This window comes from Natrix helvetica, assembly GCF_964273705.1.
Source record: "Natrix helvetica genome assembly, chromosome: 1".
NCBI classification, from domain to species: Eukaryota; Metazoa; Chordata; class Lepidosauria; order Squamata; family Natricidae; genus Natrix; species Natrix helvetica.
The window spans coordinates 221342811-221365476 of NC_138548.1; the positions used below are offsets into that span (position 1 = coordinate 221342811).

The 22666-nt window shown below is 43.0% G+C and overlaps 1 protein-coding gene across 5 annotated transcripts in view; it reads right to left on the reverse strand.

Annotated features, from left to right (window-relative positions):
* Positions 1 to 22666, reverse strand: part of BAZ2A (bromodomain adjacent to zinc finger domain 2A) — a 74941-nt gene that overhangs the window by 51522 nt on the left and 753 nt on the right. Inside the window, exon 1 of one of the 5 annotated variants that reach the window (XM_081936136.1) lies at positions 22075 to 22469. The exons of 1 other annotated variant lie outside the window; for it this stretch is intronic. In XM_081936136.1, coding sequence (XP_081792262.1) covers positions 22075 to 22150 — 76 coding nt within the window. In that variant the 5' untranslated portion in view covers positions 22151 to 22469. Of the gene's footprint in view, positions 1 to 3131; positions 3304 to 3346; positions 4432 to 22074; positions 22470 to 22666 lie in introns of those variants that run through there. 3 more of the 5 variants (XM_081936137.1, XM_081936138.1, XM_081936140.1) reach the window with 3 other exon arrangements.

Below are 22666 nucleotides of genomic sequence, written 5' to 3' on the forward strand. Positions count from 1 at the left end.
ACGGGTAGTCCTCAACATACAACTATTTATTTAGTGGCTGTTTGAAGTTATAATGGCACTGAAAAAAGTGTAAGTTGCTTTACAACTGGTCTCCCACTTACAACCATCACAGTGTTCCCATGGTCCCTTGAACAAAATGGTAATTGGAATGTGTTTATGACAATTGCAGCATCCCAGTCATGTCATCACCTCTGTAACCTTCCCACCTGTCTTCCAATAAGCAAAGTCAATGGGAGAAACCAGAATCACTCAATAAAATGATTCACTTCAATAACAATCAGTGATTTGTTTTACAACTGTGATAAAAAGTTCATAAAATGGGTTGCAATTCCCTTAACTGTCATGCTTAGCAACAGAAATTTTGGGCTCAATTGTGGTCATGTCAAGGACTACCTTGACTACCTATTGTCTATTAGCTGTGTTATTAAATTTCCACACAAAAATTTAAACATGTATATTTAGACTTTGAATTGCTTGAAACTATCCCTCAGGCTGACAAAACCATTTTTCCCTTTGCTGAAAAATAATTTTAAAAATTGCTGAAGGGAAAAATAAATATTTTTCTCCCAGCATTATCTGCCCTGATATAACTCTTCCTATGTAAGATCATTAACTAATAATAATAATAATAATAATAATAATAATAATAATAATAATAATAATAATAATAATAATAATAATAATAACTAAAAGGAATATGGTTGGTTCAGGGGTCTCCAACCCTGGCAACTTTAAGACTTGTGGACTTCAACTCCCAGAGTTCCTCAGCCAGCAAAGCTGGGACTCTGCTCTGGGAGTTGAAGTCACAAGTCTTAAAGTTGCCAAGGTTGGAGACCTCTGGTTTAGTTAGGACAAAGCCCAATTTAGAGTACCTTCTAACACAAAGCTGTCAAACTCCTGCCCCTGGGGCCAAATGCGTCACACGCTAGCCACGTCCACATCTGGTTTAGCAAAGGGGGGGGAGGAAAGTTTGATATGTCACGTGATACCACCATGACAATGTGAGTTTGACACCCCTGCTCTAACAGATATCAATGAAGAGTTAAGACTCCTTCAATTTGAGCTCAACTCCTGGTCATATTTATATAGTTTTTATGTAGCTTTCTTAGCAGCAAAATACCAATAATTTGCTAATATTTCCCCCCCCCCCAATTATCTTCTGACTTTTTAATCTATTTTACAGCACAAGCATTCTTTGAAAGTCTATCCAAATTCTAGCCAAGATTGACTGTTTAGTTCCTGAAATCAGAAGTCAAGGTCAAGTCAGGTGATGCCATCTGCTGAGACACCAAGGAAAGGGTTTCAGGATCTCCTCATTTCAAATGTACATTATTTAAAGTCTTAAAAGTATATCTTTATTGAAAATCATTTTACCATCTGGGCACCTTTGAAGCTATATTTATGCAAGGTTATCTTCCTCTGTCTTAAAAACAACTCAAAATAGGAGTCATGAGAAAATATTTGTGCGTGAGAAACATAGTAGTTAATCCTTTTAAATTTAATAAAATACAGAAATATGTCTACCTGAAAGGGTTGGGGTCTTTGAGCAAGTTGTTAGATATGGATCACTTTCTAAGATTTGCCATTTTGCTAGATTAAAAGATACGCAAACGACTGTCTAATATAATGTATTATATAATGTCTTTAAAAGGTGATATTGTCCAACGGCAGGAATTTTATTTACTTCCTTAGTGCCTCATAGAGAAACAGGGATAATCTAATCAGGGAGCTTAGGGAAAGTTATAAAGCGAAACCCTTTCTGATTCAAAAGAAAATTTCAAAAAGCAACAAACACAGCTGCCATTTCCAGGCCACTTCCTGCAAGGATGGGGGAGGGAGCAGAAGAAAAGGATTGTTTGCATCAGGTTCTGCACACATGATTCAGCAAGGGAAAACAACAGCTCGGAGCATTCATTCACCCTAGAGCCACTCAAGGCTCTCTCTCACTATGCCTGCATCCCACCTCCACCCACACAAAAGGCTCTCAGCCTTAGCCATGATCTACCTGAACTCCGTCTCCCAAAACAGGTACATTGGCCTTTCCAAGAATTTGAGAGATCGCCACGAAATAGATCATCACCTCGGATTATCTTCCAGGAGAGACTCTTTCTCATAGGCATGATACGCCCATGGAGAAGGAGATTCCCCGGCATCAGATTGCACCTCCCCCCACCTAAGTATGTCAGCGGTGATGCCAGAACCAAAAGCTCTGCCACCATAAAGAGACCAGGGTCCTCTCTCATATATGCCCAGCGAAAAAGCTCTCTTGCCAGCGCCAATCTCACTCGAGATACCAATGGATGCCCATCAGCCAATACAGGAGCCCTTTACTTGTTCTCTCTTTTTTTCCTAAAGCCATTTTTCCAAGCTTCCTCGGCAGGGAAGGATCCCTGAGAGGTGGGGCAAAGACTCTCGGCTGACCCACCTCTTCCTTTGCTCCCACCTCCCCAATAAAGTCTTCCTTAACCTCCTCCCTGGTCGGAGATCACGCTCGTCCTTGCTGCATCCCCCAGAAAGCCCCTACTATGGCCTCCCTCCCCGCAGCCCTCCTCCTCCTCCTCCTCGCTTTAAAAGCAGCCAAAAGATGGGGAGCTTTTCGCTCGCCTCCCCAACTCCTCTCGCTCGAGGCTCATCACCGGCCTCTCTCTCCTCCCCCCCCCAAAAAAAGTGCGGAACCCCTCCCCCCTTCCCAAGTTTTCGAGGTCCTTCGCTTCACAGACGAGGCTGCTGCGGTGACTTAACGATTCGCCTTTTCTTCAGCCACCAAGCCAGGCCTTCCCGGTCGGCCGCCCGGCTTCCCAACACTCTCCCGGCCCCGAGCCGAAAGCTCTCGAGTCTTTTCTTCCCACAAACACACGCACACAACACGCACACGCGAGCCGCCTTTTAAACACGGGAGAACCCTTGACTTTAAACTCATTCCCACCCGGCTGGGCTTCCCCACGTTCTCCTCCTTCCCCGGCTCTTTCCCCCCTTCTCAGGAGGCGGCTCTTCGCCCCCGGCCTCTCTTCTCCCCCACCCATCCACCCCTGAGGGCTGGCCGCCAGGACTTCCCATCAGAGCGCCGGGGCCATTACGGATCTCTCCCCTCACAGCCATTCCTCATTATCCACACCCGCGTCTTTCCTCACCGCCCGAGCGGGGCGAGGACGGACTCGTTCCCCGGCGGTCCCTGGTCCGCGCCGCCGAAGTAACGCCACCGCCGCCGCCGCTCCTGAGGGATCCGGGCCCAAACTTCCTTCCCTCACTTCCTCTCAGAAGAAGAAAAAGAACCGGAGCCGCGTCCCAGGCTCCCCGCGGCCTCCTGGAGGAGCTCTTTCTCCCCCCTCCCCCGCTCCCTCCTCACCTGTGGGAGGTGTCAGCCGGCTCCCCTCACATGGCCCGCCGGAGGAGCGGGGTCGGGCCCTGCGGGGGGGTGGGCGGGTGGAGGAGAAGACCCGGCCGGGGCCGGCGAGCGGAAGGGGCCGCCAGCCGAGGCGAGAGCCGTGAGCAAAGGCAGGCCGGAGCCAGGCCCAGCGGCCGTTGTCGTGGTTAACCCTCCCTCCTGGTCGTCGTCGTCGTCGTCGTCCCTGGCCAGGAAGCCGAGCCAGCTTTGCGAAGGACCGAGAGAGAGAGAGAGAGAGAGAGAGAGAGAGCGCCGGGACCACGGTCGACGGCAAGCCGCCACCGCTGCTGGGTCCTAGAGCGAGCCCGCCCACCCAGACCGCGCTGAAGATGGGAGTCGGAAGGCGCGAGCGCCACCTCCGCCGCCAGAGGAGGCGCGCGGCCTCAAAGGGAGAGCGAGCCGGTCCGAGATTGCCCTCCCCGTGCAAAAAATAAAATATATATTTTTTAAAAAGGACCCAACCCTCCGAGGTGGAAGAAGCTCTGCCAAAAACAAACAAAAAAAATAGTACCCAAGATCTACTTTCTTCTGCAAAAGAGACGACAGAGGGATTTGGGAGGTCAGTGCAAAAAAAGGCTAGCTAGGGAATCTTGCTGGGTTCAGGCTATGCTCTGCAGGCCACGCGTACGGTTGTCGCCTTTCTCCCGCCAGGGCTGAGCTTGGGGAAGAAGGACCCTTGCTGGTCTCCAACTCTGGACGGCCATGAGAGACACGGGAAGATGGTTAGCCTCGGGCAGCTTCAGCCCACGTTGCAGATTTGGGAAGGGTGTGTTGTTTTCTGATTAAGTAAAAGGCAACCCGGGTAGGGTTCCCCCGTTGCTTCATTTCTGTTTCACAACAGATCAGGATGAAGAGAAAGGAACTCGGTGAGCCACATAAGAGTGGCTGAGAAACTAAACCAGCACTTCCTTGCCCAGTTGTGGCCTTTTGCAACCCAGGCTGGCTCCTCCAACCCCTGTCAGGTTATCAAAGGATAAGAAATAGAGTGCAGGTAGTCCTCCACTTACAACAGTTCATTTAGTGACGGTTCAAAGTTACAACGGCACTGGAAAAAGTTACTTGTTTTTCACACTTACAACCATTGCGGCATCGCTTAGCAACAGAAATTTTGGGCTCAATTGTGGTCATACATTGAGGACTACCTGTAATACATTTGTTGTGCAAGGGGCCTCAAGCTATCTTCAATGTGAAACATCTTGTGGGAAGTATGGAAATGCATGTGCTTAAAAGCAATTGTTGTGCTCCTCGTTTGAGGCTCTAGGGGGCGGTGCTCATCTCCGTTTTTAAGCCAAAGAGCCAGCACTGTCCTAAGGCATTCTCCATGGTCATGTTGCCAGCATGACTAAACGCCAAAGGCACACGGAACGCTGTTACCATAGTTGGTTCCTATTTTTTCTACTTGCATTTCTTTACGTGCTTTCGAACTGCTAGGTTGGCAGAAGCTGGGACAAGTAACAGGAGGTCACTCCATTAGGCAGCACTAGAGATTTGAATCGCTGAACTGCCAACCTTCTGATCGACAAGCTCAGCGTCTTAGCCACTGAGCCACTGCATCCCTCTCTATATGACAAGACACCAATTCTTTGATTTTACAGGAGTATGATTGTCAAAGAGTAGATTGATGTAGGCTGACACAATAAGGAACAGGAAAGAGTATCACAAAACACTTAATTCATACAGACAAGCTAAAAAGGCTTTCTGGTGACCAAGGGTGCTTAGTAGAATGGTGACTATCAGACAATGGGCTACTGACTGCTATAATGCCAATTAAGAAAAAACCCTTAAATGGGGGGGGGGGATAGCCATGCAAAGGGGGCAGGAGGGCTGGATCCTAGTCTGATCTGTGACTATTAAAATAAGAACATGATGCCAATGAAATAAATTCTTAATGGAAATGAAGAGTAGTTCTTGGAAGTTAAGATTGTGTGGCCATGGGCCTTTGACTACCATGTACAGTGGTCTGTTTTGGTGATCAGTGTGGAGTATATGCCGGTACCATTTAATGTGGCATTTATTGTTTATTTATTGTCAGAGAATTGAACTGTAGTAACAAAGAACAGGAGGAGAAGTATAGATGTATGTAAAGATGTGTAAATTGGTGGTTCTGGGAAACAAGCATCCTGAGAGAGAGAGATGTTAACATGAGGATTTAAACTGAACAGCCAATCTCTGATGTGACCGTTCCTGATCTGTAAAGAATATAATGGGTAGTAAATGTATTAGACAACTGCCCACTCATCATAAGCACTATTTATTCTTGTGCATCTTCTTTAGTTTAGGAATATTCTTGGCTGAAGTAACAGAGCTCTCTCTACGTGCCATAAAAGAAACAAAATTGTATACATCTGTCTTTTTAACTAGGTTGGGAATCTGTGAAACTCTGCTCCCAATGTTACAAGGCTTTGTTTGTATACTAACAATGCAAATCAGGGGGGGACCTGCGAACACCCAAGGTTGATCTGCTGGGCAAAGAGACAAAAACGAGCAGTTTGCTGTAAACCGGTAGATGGCCAGTTCTGTTATTGAAATGGCAGTGGAATCTGTCCTAATTATATTCCAAAATCTGGTTTGAGTTTTTGTAAATCTACTGAGAAGACATAGGAGTATGTCTGGATTGAACCCAGTATCTCCTATTCTAGCCACAGTAGCTATTTTTTTAAACAACCCACACATTGTAAGATTCCCCATCCTCAAAACTACCCATTTCAATCTGTTTTTTTTTTAAATCATTCTGATTTTCCTTTGAAAGTGACCAGCCCTCACTGGTTCATGCAGCAGCATATTTCATGTAACTATATAGTGAATGAGGAATCTTTTCAGATATGTGTGTGTGTGTTTGTGTATTTGCGCACCTTTGAGTCAATCTTTACTCAGGCAACCACTTGAACAAGTACATGCAGTCTTCTTGACAACACTTTTTAAGAGTGGTTTGTCATTGTCTTTTTTTTTTATAGCACTGAGAAAGAGTGGCTAGGGCAAAGTTACCAGCCAGCTTCATGGCTAAGCTAAGGCACGGCTAGAATTTAGTGTGTCCTGGTTTTTAGTTTCCATGTCTTTAACCACTACACAGAATTGGCTCTCCCTCATAGCATTATTAAGAGGGAAATTGCTAAAAATAATTGTCCGGATGTATGGAAGGTATAGGTGTTGGTGCGTGAGCAGCCAATTCAAAAACAGCAATAGTTATTTTTGAATGAGTTGAAGTGTCACATAGAGTAATGTGACAATTTTGTTGGTTCCAATAAAGTAGTAGTAAGGAATCTTGTGTCCTTCAGATATTTAATACTGTACAACACCTCCCACAACGTTTTACAATTGGTCACATTGATTTGGGCAAAAGGGAGCTAAAGTCCAAAACAAAGTGAACCTCAGGTTACCTATTGCTGCAGTAAAGATTGAGCTCTGTTGCGTTTTTATGACTAAATGCAACTCTGTTATACAAAGTCAGCATCAACTTGTTTACTTTGACTGGCAGCAATTTTCTGGCACGGCTTTTATCAGGGATTTATAATGACAATTCCTATGAAAGATCAATCAGACCTTACGTATAATTATGGTCCCTCTGCCTAGGTTATTTTATTAATGCAAGACAGTATTCCCAAACCTGATACTTTTCAGATGAGTTGAACTAACTTGATCATCCCTAACTGGTATGAAGGGGAATTATGGGATGGAGCCATTCTGAGAAGGGCTTATGAAACTGTTATACTTCACTTGTACAATCTAACAGTATTTTTTCCTGTTGCACTTAATACAATACAATACAATACAATACAATACAATACAATACAATAGTAGAGTTGGAAGGGACCTTGGTTGGTCTTCTAGTCCAACCCCCTGCCTAGGCAGGAAACCCTATATCATTTCAGACAAATAGCTATCCAACTTCTTCTTAAAGACTTCCAGTGTTGGGGCTTTCACAACTTCTGGAGGCAACTTCTGTTCCACTGATTAATTGTTCTAACTGTCAGGAAATTTCTCCTCATTTCTAAGTTGCTTCTCTCCTTGATTAGTTTCCACCCATTGCTTCTTGTTCTACCCTCAAGTGCCTTGGAGAACAGTTTGACTCCCTCTTCTTTGTGGCAACCCCTGAGATATTGGAACAATGCCATCATGTCTCCCCTAGTCCTTCTTTCTCTTAAACATACCCAGTTCCTGCAATCGTTCTTTGTATGTTTTAGTCTCCAGTCCCCTAATCATCTTTGTTGCTCTTCTCTGCACTCTTTCTAGAGTCTCCACATCTTTTTTACATCGTGGCGACCAGAACTGAATGCAGTATTCCAAGTGTGGCCTTACCAAGGCATTATAAAGTGGTATTAACACTTCACGTGATCTTGATTCTATCCCTCTGTTGATGCAGCCTAGAACCTAGAACTTCTCCCTATTAATACTAGCAATACTTTTGTAATGATAAAATGGAAAAAAATGTAACTGACAACCATTTGCATTTTTCTCCCACTAATTGGAGGAGGGGTCAAGAGCACATCTCTTGCAGACCCTTATTCTTTCAGCTACAGCTATCTGGATTTCCTCATCCACAAATTCCCCTATTTAAAAAAAAAAAAAAACAAATGAGGGAATTAAATTTTCCTTACAGAGCACAATGTTCTAAAAATATAAGACCTCTAATCCCTGTTTTATGAATGTCTAGTTTACTTTATGGCATACTCATCCATAGCATTAAAACCATTCACAAACCTGGGGGAGGGGGCAGGGCACACAATTGCTTAGGGCAGGACTATACCAAACTCCTTTTCAGTGGTGGGATTCAAACAATTTAACAACTGGTTCTCTGCCCTAATGATTTCTTCCAACAACCAGTTCACCAAACTGCTCAGAAACCTAACAACCGGTTCTCCCAAAGTGGTGCAAACTGGCAAATCCCACCTCTGCTCTTTTTGACAAGCCTACACAACAAGAGGCATGTAGTGTAATCGGACCGCAAGAGCAGCAGCTCCTCGGTGCAGATGTCCACTGCTAAGTTCAGCTTTCCTAGCTGCTTGTTGTGTGAGGAGACTGGAACTGCAAGAAATCACCCACCCCTCCTTTTCTGAGATACAGAAGCTGACACCAACAATGCCCACAAAATACATCTCTTGTGGCTGCAGGGAAAAAAAACCTGAACCAGAGGGCGGGGGAAGGAATCAGAGGGCAGCTGGAGGACACGGGGAAAACACAAATGCAAAAATCCCGCTAGCCAAGGGAAGGACGGAAGAAGCACGCATTCTTGTGCACCCCACCCGGAGACTGTAATGGGGAAAGGCTACAATCTATAGAGGGAGTGGGACCTAGATCCAAATGGATTGGGAGGAAATGAAGCAGAACACATCTTCCCCATTTCCCAGTTCCCTCCATTCTGTGCTGAATCCAGCTGGTTGAGTCAGCCAGACGCAGCAAAACAACTCATTATTCTTATCATCCCTCAGCTCAGCCTCCCACCTCGTATGCTGAAAGGCTCTTATTAATTAACCACTGATAACGACTTAGCTATACTCTGCAGTAGGGGAAATAAAGGGACATGAAGCATTACTCTCAAGTAAGTCAGCAGAGGAGAATACATCAGGGCCAAGCAGCATTAAATGCTCCCTCTCACAGCATGTTTTGTATTGGCTCTGCTATCTCCCTTTAAAACAATGTGCTTTTTAAAAAAAACCTTAAAGCCTGTTTTCAATCCTTTATGGCCAAAAGCATCCTTTCCCTCTCAAGAAACTGCCCACTCTACATTATCATGGAAACCATCTCTGCCATAAAAAGCTTAGATACCCTTCATATCATTATAGTTTATATCAGGTCTGTATTCAAATATTTTATACGAAGAAGGCAGGCAGGCTGGCCTCCTTGAATAATAAAACCACTACTTTTATTGACTTTAGTATCTTTATAATGCCCATTACACATACATTTTCAATTCCACAAAACATGGAAGAGTATAATTGCTAAAATAATATTGTAACTATCAAAGCTGTCAGGATCATAAAGCACTGGTAAAAACTTTAATAAAGTTATTGACAACACTTATGTTTTTGCAAAATAAATGGCTTGAAGCTTGCATGCTAAAAGTGCGGTGAGAATACTTGTGAAGTGGTGGGATATACCTCTGGATAATAGGAAAGGAGCAGCTAACATCCTGTTGCAATCAAATTATTAATTCCTTACATGCTTTGCTCAAAATACAGTACAAAAATGTTGTTTGAAGCCCCATCATTTTCCCACAAGGCCTCCTTAGGCCTCTCCTATGTAAGGGGAGATTGAAGGAATTCATTGCTATGGGAAAAGAAGCCTGCATGCAAATGTAAGGTGTATAGATTTTGAGACAATGCTGTGTATCTTATCAGTTTTTAGGTTTGAAATAATAATACTTGATCAATTCCATCAAAATCATTTTAACACATATATTCCCTAAATTCTTATGCTTCCTAGTGGCTTAATGGACAATTACAAATGAAGTTTCATTTACAGTACAGGAATTAGGCTACTCAAAAATACTACAGTATTGTCCGCTTACGAAAGACATGGACCAGGCCAGTACAAAATATCTAATTACACAGAGTTTCAATGACTTTGCAGACCGGAAAACAAGGACAACAATAATCAGTTTAGGAATGCTAGCCTAAACCAGAATCTGACCACTTCTGCTCCATCGGGACAGATATTGTTATCTATGATGAAAGCATGGTGGCTCATCTTTCAACCTGCAGCCAAACCTGCTTGCAGCTATTTTCCAGTTAGTCCAGCATTTTCTGAGCCAGACTCTCTGCAGGAGTGCATCAGACAAACCCATTAACCAAGAGCTGCAAGCTCTCAAAACCCAATGAGTGGAAGGGAGGTTTTCCCTGCCCTGTTTGCTGGAAGCAAAAGTAGGTTACAGTGTGTTGCAGGAACCTTTCTGTGCATTGAAGCATAGGGTGGGGAATACAGGTGAAACTCGAAAAATTAGAATATCGTGCAAAAGTTCATTTATTTCAGTAATGCAACTTAAAAGGTGAAATTAATATATGAGATAACACTCATTACATGCAAAGCAAGATAGTTCAAGCCTTGATTTGTCATAATCGTGATGATTATGGCGTACAGCTCATGAAAACCCTAAATCCACCATCTCAGAAAATTAGAATATTACATGCAATCAATAAAACAAGGATTGTACATAGAACAATATCGGACCTCTGAAAAGTATAAGCATGCATATGTACTCAGTACTTGGTTTGGGCCCCTTTTGCAGCAATTACTGCCTCAATGCGGCGTGGCATAGAAGCTATCAGATTGTGGCACTGCTGAGGTGTTATGGAAGACTAGGATGCTTCAATAGCGGCCTTCAGCTCTTCTGCATTGTTTGGTCTCATGTCTCTCATCTTTCTCTTGGCAATGTCCCATAGATTCTCTATGGGGTTCAGGTCAGGCGAGTTTGCTGACCAATCAAGCACAGTAATCCAACAGTCATTGAATCAGGTTTTGGTGCTTTTGGCAGTGTGGGCAGCTGGAAAATGAAGTCAGCATCTCCATAAAGCTCGTCTGCAGAAGGAAGCATGAAGTGTTCCAAAATCTCCTGGTAGACGACTGCGTTGACCTTGGTCTTAATGAAGCACAGTGGTCCAAAGTCCTGTTGCTCCTTTGGCCAAAGTCCTCTTTTCTGATGAGAGCAACATTTGCCAAATGCACCAAAAACGGGTTCAATGACTGTGAGATTACTGTGCTTGATTGGCCTCTCCATTCTTCCTCCATACTCTGGGTCCTTGGTTTCCAAATGAGATGCAAAAGTTGCTCTCATCAGAAAAGAGGACTTTGGACCACTGAGCAACAGGACTTTGGACCACTGTGCTTCATTAGGACCAGCGTCAACGCAGCCATCTACCAGGAGATTTTGGAGCACTTCATGCTTCCTTCAGCAGATGAGCTTTATGGGGATGCTGACTTCATTTTCCAGCTGCCCACACTGCCAAAAGCACCAAAACCAGGTTCAATGACTGTGGGATTACTGTGCTTGATTGGCCAGCAAACTCGCCTGACCTGAACCCCATAGAGAATCTATGGGACACTGCCAAGAGAAAGATGAGAGACATGAGATCGAACAATGCAGGAGAGCTGAAAGCTGCTATTGAAGCATCCTGGTCTTCCAAAACACCTCAGCAGTGCCGCAGGCTGGTAGCTTCCATGCCACGCCGCATTGAGGCAGTAATTGCTGCAAAAGGGGCCCAAACCAAGTACTGAGTACATATGCATGCTTATACTTTTCAGAGGTCCGATATTGTTCTATGTACAATCTTTGTTTTATTGATTGCATGTAATATTCTAATTTTCTGAGATGGTGGATTTGGGGTTTACATGAGCTGTAAGCCATAATCATCACAATTATGACAAATCATGGCTTGAACTATCTTGCTTTGCATGTAATGAGTCTTATCTCATATATTAGTTTCACCTTTTAAGTTGCATTACTGAAATAAATGAACTTTTGCACGATATTCTAATTTTTCGAGTTTCATCTGTATCTTGGACCTGTGAGGCTGTCTGACAAGGAAATATAAAGACAACCACCTCGTGTTTAGAAAGTAGTAGTTCTCATCTGCCACTGCTTCTCCTTGGAAAAATACTTGGTCTTTACAGGAATTGAATTCTATCTCAGGTTTTTGTTTTGTTTTTTTTCTTCCAAGTTCAGGAAATCTGCCTAGGAACTGTCCAGAAATAATACAATCAAGTAAGGGAATAATTGCTTCACAACTGACAAACTACTATCCCTCAGCGCCCCCTTGTGTAGTACACTTATAGTGTGTTATAAACTCTCATACAAACTTAATGTAAACGGAGTTAATATGTGTGTTTTGGTAAAAGTTGGATCTGAATTCAAATTCTTACTCAGATAAATAAGCTCCTAGGTACCTTTGGGCATGTCAAATCCTGTCAGTTTCGGTCCACACTTTGCTAGTATCCTGCCTTAATTATTGCAATATGCATTATGTATGGATCTATCCCGGTGGTGAAATTCAAATTTTTTTACTACTGGTTCTGTGGGTGTGGCTTGGTGGGAGTGGTCTGGCTTGGTGGGTGTGGCAGGGGAAGGATACTGCAAAATCCCCATTCCCTCCATTCCAGGGGAAGGATACTGCAAAATCCCCATTCCCTCCATTCCAGGGGAAGGATACTGCAAAATCTCCATTCCCACCCCACTCTGGGGCCAGCCAGAGGTGTATTTGCCGGTTCTCTGAACTCCTCAAAATTTCCGCTACTGGTTCTCCAGAACCTGCTGAATTTCACCCATGATCTATCCTTGAAAAGTATCTTGAAGTTGCAGAGTGAAGCAAGACTGCTAAAGGATAAAAGGTACCAGGATCATATGATGCCAGTATAGAAATATCTACTCTGTTTGCTGGATGATAAATTTCAAATATCGAACTTTTAACCACTGAAAATGATTAAGGCAACTATCTGAAGGATTACCATTCCCTTTTCAAATCTGTCCACTCACAAGGATCTATAAGAGAGGCCTTTTGAAGATGCTTCTGCCTGTCAGAGGCTTGTCTATAACATACATGGGAAGTTTTCTTTAAAATTACTTGAAGGATGCAAAATGTACATTTAAGGAGTTTTGTCTGGACTCATTCTGCAATTTGAAAATCTTTGAAGTAGGTTTTTAATCAATCTCTTAATTGATTTTGTGTTATAGTACTACTTAACCTTTTAATATTAATCTTTTGTATTTTTGAAAACTTGTTAATTGCTGTAATCATCTGAACAGAAAAAATGGTATAACCTGAGTGAGTGTATACATACATTCTTGCTCTCGCCTACATTATAGCGTAAGATGATGACAAATACATCATCTGTGCTTTTTTAAGTGAAAACCAAGATTCAACTATGACAAATTTGAAGTTAAATAATACATAGGGAATATCTCCCTCATGGTGATTTTATCCTTTTACTCTGCTTCCTTCATTTATCACTCTGGCCTCATAGATTTGCATCTAAGAACTCTAAACTTAGCTTTTGTGCACAACTCTATCCCATAACGCTATCAAGTTCACTGCAAATTATTTTTAGTCAGATAAAATACTGCAGCGACATGGTCCTTGTATAGAAAATGTATGGGTTTCCGGATTCTGCCTTTACATAGCAGAAAAGACGAAAACAAAAGCCGGGGTCAAGATGTGTGTAGTGGATCATGGCATGAGATTGCTGTTGGCTAAAACTTGTTCAAAACCCAACACTTGAGCAGTTGGGAGTAACAGAACCATTTGCAAATTTATTAAACATCAGAAATCAGCATTTATCATAATGTCCCTGTGCCTTACACAACTGTTAAGTTCTCTGTACATTCCAAACATATAGAGGTTTTTGTATATAGATTTTCCTTTGCAGATGCCCACACATCTGCTGCATAAACATTCAGGGTAGCTGCACTGTGACAACCATAGGGACTGAGTAACAGCATGAATACGCAGTGTAATTCTATGAAAGGACCTATTGTGTTAAATAGGAGTGGTGTGTGTGAGAGAGAGAGCTGGGAAGAGAGAAAGAGAGAGAGAGAGAGAATTAAGTTGGAAAACAAAGATCTTTGGAATCCCAAAGATCTGCACGAACAGGAACCCCTGCCAATGGATGAGTCTGCCTCTAGACAGGAGTATCCTATAAATCCACTCACCAGCAATAGTCTCTGTCCTGTCAAAGAAGCATCAACAAACAAAGGCTGAATAAAACAAGGCTGTGGGACATCACAGTGACTGGACAAGATATGGCAAGTTTCTTCTGGATGCAGAATGGGCAAAGGTGCTGATGTATTGTTTCTTTTTTAACATACTTCAGAGAGACGGCCTTTCTTCACTCAGAGATCCCAAGGTGAGAGAAATGAATCTCAAGCTAGATCTATTGGAAATAGTGACCTGGATCTCTGTAGGAACCGAGTAGCTTCTGCAAGGACCTCTACTGTGACCTTGCAGAACCTCAGGCAGAAGTGCCTCCAAGACTTATGAGCCGGGAAATCGGTGGTTCAGTTTGGGCCCCAGCTGAGGTAAGCCCTGATTTTCTATGCCTCAGTCTTCTTAGCAAAACGAGGACGGTCATACTTGAACTCCCTGCAGAACAAGGATCACTTAAAGTACATACATGGAGTGCTTTGAACATGAAGTATTCATTAAGCAAGCCATTTCTTTTTAAAGCCAAGGACTCAGAAATGGAATACATTTGCTCATCCGGCTCGGTGTGTTTGAAGGCATTCTGTTTCCGAAGCGGGGGGGGGGGGGACCCCGCTTCTTCTACAATTTATCCTTCTTCACGTGAGGAAGCTCATTTAAGGAGACCGGGGGAAACTGCTTCGAAGGCTGCAAACTGAAATGAACTCGCTGCGTCAGGAGCAAAAACAAAGCGGTCAAAAGGGATGGCCAAAGAGAAGCATTCTGGGATGGACTTCGAAGTTTGCATTTCGGGACGTGGGGAGGGGCGGGGGCGGCGGCAGGGAAACTTCTTCCGAGAAAGGCGCTTGGCCAGTAGCCTCCGGCGCGTCCTTCATCCGCTCCGCAGCCACAACCCAAATGCCCTTCTCCGAGGGACGCCCGCGCGGGTGCCAGGCGATTCCCCACCTCGCCCTCCCTTACAAGGCTCGAGCTGCCGGCGGGCGGCGCGAGAAGGGAGGGAAGAGAAGCAACTTCCTTGAGTCACACGGGCGGGGAAGTCGGGGGGGGGAGATCAAACTGCGGGGCGTTCACTTTCCACGGGTTGCGCGCAGCCAGACAACACAAGGAAAAAAAAAGCACGCAGCAGCTTCTCCGGGGTGGGAGGTGGGGGGCGGTCGATGGCTGCTCCCAGGAGGACGCCTGGACGGGGGTCGGGATTGGTGCTCTGAGGCAGCTGGGAAACTCCCCAATCTCTCTTATCTCCTCCTTCCTTCCCCCCCCCGCTCCATTTCGTTTGTCGCTCCCAAGATCTGTCGACACCCCACCCACAAACAAGAAAACAAACCCAGAGGCCATTAGAGGCTGCGTGCGCTGCACGACGCTGCTGCAAAGGTGCAGGGCTGGTGAAAGCGAGGAGGAGAGGCAGATGGTTTAGGTTTTGCGAGTCCTCCTCTCTTCCCACCCCCACCCTCCCCAAACCCCGCAGCCTTGCCCAGCTTGCAGCCACCAAAGGTTTTCTTTTCCCACCCAGCGAAGTAGCGGCAGAAGCGGGTGGGCGCTCGCGCTCTTTCCCCCGCCCCGCCTGCCTGCCTCCTTCCCTCCCTCTCAGGGCGTTTAGCCCAAACCACCCTGTTCTCTTCCAGCGTGTGAGTCACGCTCAGGGAACTGACTGGCACAGAAGCCTTTCCCGCCCCGAGTGAGGCGGTCTGGTAATTATCCTCACTAGGGAGACCGGCAAAGGGGGCGGGGGGGGGGGAAGGCGAGCTTGAATTCAGCATTGTTGTCCTCCCGGTTCAATTCAAGCCCAGTCCAAATTGCTTTTCAGCCAGGTAAAACGTAGGGGCTACATAACAGCCAGAAGAAGGCTGAGCCGCCCGCCCAAACAGCAGCTGTGAGTGCCGAGTTTCCAACAGATTAACAGATTCCCCTGTGTTGCTAGCTACATTTACAGAAATAAGAGGAGGAATCGTCCTTGTAACGACCTCTGCACTCCAGCCTATCTGTAGAGAATCCGTGAATGCCTCTGGGATATATATATATATCCCATATATATAAAATGCAAGAAAGGATGGGATAACCATATTCCTTTGGTGCAGGAATCCCCACGCCTGCAGAGTATTGGGATGGTTAAGCAGCTGGTACAAAAACTACCTAGGTGATGTTGAGCCTGTTACTCTCTCAGTCCGATCTACCTCACAGGGTCGTTGCCATGGGGAAAGAACTGGAGGAGGCCATGCCACGCCTGACATCTTGAGCTCCTCCAAAGTGAGATAACATGCTAACAGATAAGGAATCAAATGACTGCTGACTTTTAAAAAGCCGAGAAGAGACTTTGGAATCGTATACAGGTAGTCCTTGACTTAGGACTACAATTGAGCCCAAGGTTTCTGTTACTAAAGACAGTGAATGTTGAGTGAATTTTGCCTCATGAGCTGCTTTTTTTTTTTTGCCACTGTTCTTAAGTGAATCTGGCTTCCCCATTGACTTTGCTTGTTGGAAAAAGGTTGCTAAAGGTAAGCCCATGACCCTGGGACACTGCATAAATATGAACCAGTTGCCAAGCATCTGAATTTTGATCGTGTGACCCAAATGCGGAAAAAACGGTCATAAGTCACTTTTTTCCCCAGTGCTGTTGTACCTTTGAATGGTCACTAAACCAATTGTTATAAGTCAAGGACTGCAACCCCTGCCTAGTACAAGAATCCACTTCTGCAGCAATCCCTATAGAGGTCCATCTGGCCTGTTTAAATATTTCTAAGGAAAGAAAAATGTCTACCACTTTCAAAGCGTTCTGTTCCATTTGAAGAGCTCCACTGTTAAGAAATTCTTCCTTGTGTTCAAATGAAATCAACATAATACATGCATTACATTTATATGCCGCCAACTCCCAGTGACTATGTGTTCCTTGTCATTTAAATCCAGTGTTTGTCTTGTCTCCTAAAACAACAGTGAACAAATTTACCTTGTCTTCCACATGGCAGCCCTTCAGGAGTAGCTGTCATGTCTCCCTGTTCTCTTCTCTAGACTAAACATACTCAGTGCTTCTGGCCATTCCCTCTTAGTTTTTTCTTCCATGCCCAGAGGTAATTTTCTTCCTGAAATATGGTGTTCAGAATTGGCCACAGTATTTAGGTGTAGATCAACAAAGAATAGAAAAGAGTTTTAACTTTACAAGCATGACACTATATTTCTATTGATAGTCAGATTGCATTTTTTCCCCCTAGCTCTATTACACTGTTGCCGCATATTCATTTTGTTATTAACCAAGATGCCCAGATCTTTTTTGCACATGCTGCTCTTCAACAGAGTGTCTTCCATCCTAAATTCATGTCTGTGATTTTTCTACCCAGATGAAGGATTTTGCACTTGTCCTTGATGAAATTCATCTTCCTGGCTTCTAGTTTGTCAGGGTCTTCCTGAATTTTGATGTCGTCCTCTATAAAGTGTTAATCTATCCACTCTTTGGTGTCATCCACAGATGGATCTGATAATTGTATTTTCTAGCCTTTCTTCCAAGCCTTATATATAAATATGTTGAACAACACAGAGCTAGAACGGAGTACTGTGATGTGCTATTCCACACTTTCTAGCCTGATGCAGTGCCACTAATGTATAATCATTGGGTACAACTGTTCAACCAGTTCTACCTCTATGTAATGGTAGCATAATCCACCTCACATTTCCCATCTCTGCCCTTAGGATTTCATAAAGGGCTTTTTGGACAAAAGGAGGCTTAAGCAATAAGTAACAGTTGTTAACTGTGCTTAGAAAAGCTTTGGAATTTGGAGCAATGAACTGTCAAATTTGGGTTAAGTAGTCATCTTAAACATTTTTTTAAATCTTCCATTGCCTTGTGACATTTGAAACTTGTATCTAAGAAATCCTTACCTAACTATGTCATTATTTCAGGTGCAACCCTAGATTCTAAAACACTTGCTTCCCAAAGAAATTATAGCAATGGCATAAATGTTTGATTTATCACTGTTATCTGATGGAACAAGTTGACTGGACTTACAGAATCAATAAAACCACAAAGGTTTAAGTTCCCACAGTTCACCAAGTGATTGTTAGTATGGCTTAGGTATTGTGTGAAGCAAGTCATACTATTTTTTACTAAGTCACTGCAACTACTGGCTAAGGTAAGTAATCCTAGAATGCTACAGGAATTGTCCTTCAATAAGTCAGTGGAAAGGGAATAGCTAGTGAGTCTATATTAGTTCTTGATAATACAGTAGTATCAGTGGCATAATAGAAATCCCTAGCCAAGAATTGCATTGCTGTCCTGAAACCTGACAACCAGGTCTAAGTCACTAGAGAAATTACATGTAGCTTAGGTATCCTAAAACAGTGTTTTGTTAGGATGGTTAATAAACTATGGTTAAACTAATGAGTGAGCCCAACATGTGAACTCATTTATTGGCTCAGCTCTGATGTCATGTCAAATAATGGCTCTAACTAACCACAAAGTAGGGTAGCTTGGTTCTATTAGTTCTGATTCTTGACCCAAATTCTTTCCAAGCTGAGTGGGAGTCAAATCATAATTCATTTTATACATCAAGTTTTCCATTGTTTAAAATGCAAATAATGGATTAATCTGCCAAATCATATTTTCTTTCTTTTTTAACCAAATTACGATCAGCTCGACTATTTCCAACTTCTTTCTACTTAGCATCTTGCTAAGGCAGATCAGACTTATTGTTTAAAACCTAAAAATGCTAAACTGCAAATATTACAATCACAGTTAGCAAACTCAATTCAGAGTTTAATTTCCAATGTAGCTGGTTGTTTGCAATCCATTTCTGGTCAGATCATGCCCAACTCTGATTAAAATCTCCTTAGTAAGGAATAAGGTATAAAAACTTCTTTTTATATTTATGCTTACTTCTTTAAGCATAAATAAGTGCCTAATCTGGGGCACATTTTTTCATAATTTGGATATATTACATGCCTTAAAAAAACTAAGTAATTGAAAAGAATACCTAATTCCAAACAAAAATAAACTCCATAAGATATAACTTTGTTTTTGTTTACATTATTTATTTAAATGTATTGGCTGCCAACTCCAATGGATTCCATTTTTATAATAGAATTGAGGTTTTGGTTCAAAGAAGAGAATTGTTGCACTGTTTTTTTTCTGCTGCAATTCTGTTAAGAGTATCAGTAAAACATAAATATGAATCTTTTACAGTTACAGGTAGTCCTCGACTTACAACAGTTCATTTGGTGACCTTTCAAAGTTACCACATCACTGAAAAATGTAATTTATGACAATTTTTCATACTTACGACCACTGCAGCATCTCCATAGTTGATCAAAATTCGGACTGTCAGCAACTGTCTCACATTTATGACAGTTGCAGGGTCACAGGATCAAGTGATAATCTTTTGTGACCTTCTGACAAGCAAAGTCGATGAGTAAACCAGATTCACTTAGCAACCATGTTACTAACTTAACTGCAGTGATTCACTTAACAACTGTGGCAAGAAAGGTTGTAAAATGGGGCAAAACTGACTTAACAAATGTGTCGTTTAGCAACATAAATTTTGGGCTCAATTGTGGTCATATGTTGAGGACTAGCTGTATTTTCTTCTTGTGAGCTGCCCAGAGTTATTGGAAATCAGGCAGTAAAAAAGTTAAATAAATAAGAACTATGTTTGCACTTTGTACTATTCTAATTGCTGGTTTGGTTTTGCTTTAGCTTTTCTATTCACCCATCCAAACATGGTTTATTGAATAAACCCTGTCTTAAACCATGACTTAGTCAGGAGTCTTGGGAATAGAGTACAACATTGAGAATTCCTTTGATCTTTTTTAGGGCCATGATTGCTAAAATGTAATTGAAAATGTCTATCCAATATTTGCTAAAAGAGCAAAAATTGTTAGGGAGAGACTTTCAGTGCTGTGGTTAATTTGTCATCCCTCATCTCTAGAAAAACCAGAAGAAGTTATTAAAATCATACAAAATAAGGAAAAGTGCCAGTTTCTATTCTCTATCTGGTTTTGCATAATTCTACATTAAAATGAATGATAATTATATAAGAATTAGATTTTCTCATTATAGTTTTTTTTATTGCACACAACTTTATAAAGATCCTGTAATCTACTGGATATCATGTTTCTCAGCAGAAGAGTAGACTAGAACAAACAAGCACAGGAACATCTAATTCAGGGAGCGAGTAGTTTAGGAAGCACTGTTACTAATATTCTTGAGTGCTGAATCAAAAGTCATTACCTGAAGAAAGAGTTGCTCTTTCTCAGGCCACACTGGATTTTCAAATCATGGTGCATGGACTATGTAAAGGTAAAGGTTTCCCTCACACATATGTGCTAGTCGTTCCCAACTCTAGGGGGCAGTGCTCATCTCCATTTCAAAGTGAAAAGCCAGCGCTGTCTGAAGACGTCTCCATGGTCATGTGGCCGGCATGATAGAAACCGAAGGCATATGGAATGCCATTATCTTCCCACCAAATTTTTCTACTTGCATTTTTACCTGCTTTCGAACTGCTAGGTTGGCAGAAGCTGAGACAAGTAACGGGAGCTCACTCTGTTATGCGGCGCTAGGGATTCGAACTGCTGATCTTTCTGATCGACAAGCTCAGTGTCTTAGCCACTGAGCCACTGCATCCTTTGATGCACTATATAGATGTACTGTATTCAGACAATGCAAAGGCCAAGGTCACAAAATCACAGCAAAGGGTCACACCTAAGTTTTGAGAGGGAAGGGTATGTGGCCATCTTGTGTAGGTTATTATAGAAAGGAAAAGAAAGCATTGGTAGTCCCCAACCACAGCTGAGCCCAAAATGTATGTTGCTAAATTAAGAGAATTTTGCCTCATTTAGGACCATTCTTGCCACAGTTAAGTGAATCATTGCAGCTGTTAAATTAGGAACAGTTGTTAAGTAAACCTGGCTTCCCCATCGATTTTGCTTGTCAGAAGATTGCAAAAGGTGATCACATGATCCCAGGACACTGCAGTTGTCATAAATATGAGTCAGTTGTCTTGAGTTTTGACTATGGGGACGCAATGGTCGTGTGAAAAATTGTCATAAGTCATTTTTTTAAAAGTGCCATAATTTTGAATGGTACTACATGAACTGTTGTAAGTCAAGGATTGCCTGTATTGCATTTATTTATCTAAGGAGGAGAGGATCTTGTGGGTCTTCCTCTCTTATGGACCAAAACACACAACTATTATGAAGGAGTGTGTGAATTTGCTGCTCTGACTTGGGTAGACCTTGAACTGAATATGTAGCCATGCTGTTTGCAGAAATCACAAACTAGCAAACCATGTTTCAGAGTCCAGCATGCTGGCTAAACCCAAACCATGTTATCAGTTTATAATTCATTGCATCGCATGAACCCAGGAAACTCAAGTTATTCTTAAGATTGATGAAGAACATATGCAGTGCCCTGCTGGATCACACACTTGGCCCATCTAGTCTAGGAGTCTGTTCTCACAGTGGCCAACCAACTGCTTAAGAAAACTCTCTAGTTGGCCAGGAAGGTGGCCTTCTTAAGAGACAGGCATGCTGCCATTGATGTCCAGGACTTTCATGAATTGGTCCAGTCTTTTTCTGAAGCCCAGCTAAACTGGTAGCCAGGCTAACCATGGGCAGGTATGTTATTTGACTACAACCGTAATTAAGATACATGTTGTGGGTTACCTATATTAGTCTACATTGGCTAACAAGTTGCAATTAGCTGTATAAACGCATTTCACCAAAAGACAAATCATTTATAGACCCAATGTGTGAATTCACTCAAGACAAGACAACCCAACAGATTATGGCTTAATGTGGTATGTTGAGTCAATGAACAGCAGCTTGCTCATCAATTTGGAAGTATGCTGAGAACCAGATGGACCCATTCAGGAAGGTTGGGATTTACCTGGGACCAAAACACAAGGTCAACAGCAGAAGATTCTAGAGCGGGAGTAGTAATCCACCCCCACCCACAGGGCTTAGCCAAACCAAGCTTCAGAAAATAAGGACTTTTGCTGGTGCTTGAAATGAGAAAAGGATCTCTTCCCCTTCTTCCTATGAAGGTGAAGAAGCTAGCTAAGACGGTCTCATTAGCATACCCACCTCTTCCAGGGTGAAACGGCTCCACTGAGTTTTTCACGAAGACTATGAAAATCCAGGCGCTGCACCGCAAATGCATTTATTCTGCAAACTCATTCACCTTCTTAGGGTGGGATAGGGATGCCACTTCCCAATTTCACCTGCGAGGCAGCTGAGAGAGCAGGCAGGGCGAGACAGAGCGCAGCCTCCCAGAATAGCTTTTCACCCGTCTCTCCCCAGAGCTCCGAAGGGTTGTTATTACCAATATCCTCCTCTATTAATTTACAAACCCCACCCCTGTTCTGGATGCCCAAATGCCTTCAGAGCTCTATTAAAACACCGTTCTCGATTTAATGTTCTTAACTAAGCACGGGAACTGGGCTTCCCGAGTCTAATCAACAATTCACGGCCAAGAGAAGTTCCGAAAAGGAAAACACCCAATGGATCACTTCAGGATCCGAAGAGAATCGCTCGGGTAGCCTAAGCACTAGATCACACGTCATTCTAGGTGCTTCGTTTCATTCAGGGGACCTCTAGAAGCCAGGATTTCCTCTAAGCCGCTGGCCAGCCTTCCAATTTTAGATCTCTTTTCGGATTTAATAGGAATGTTACTGTT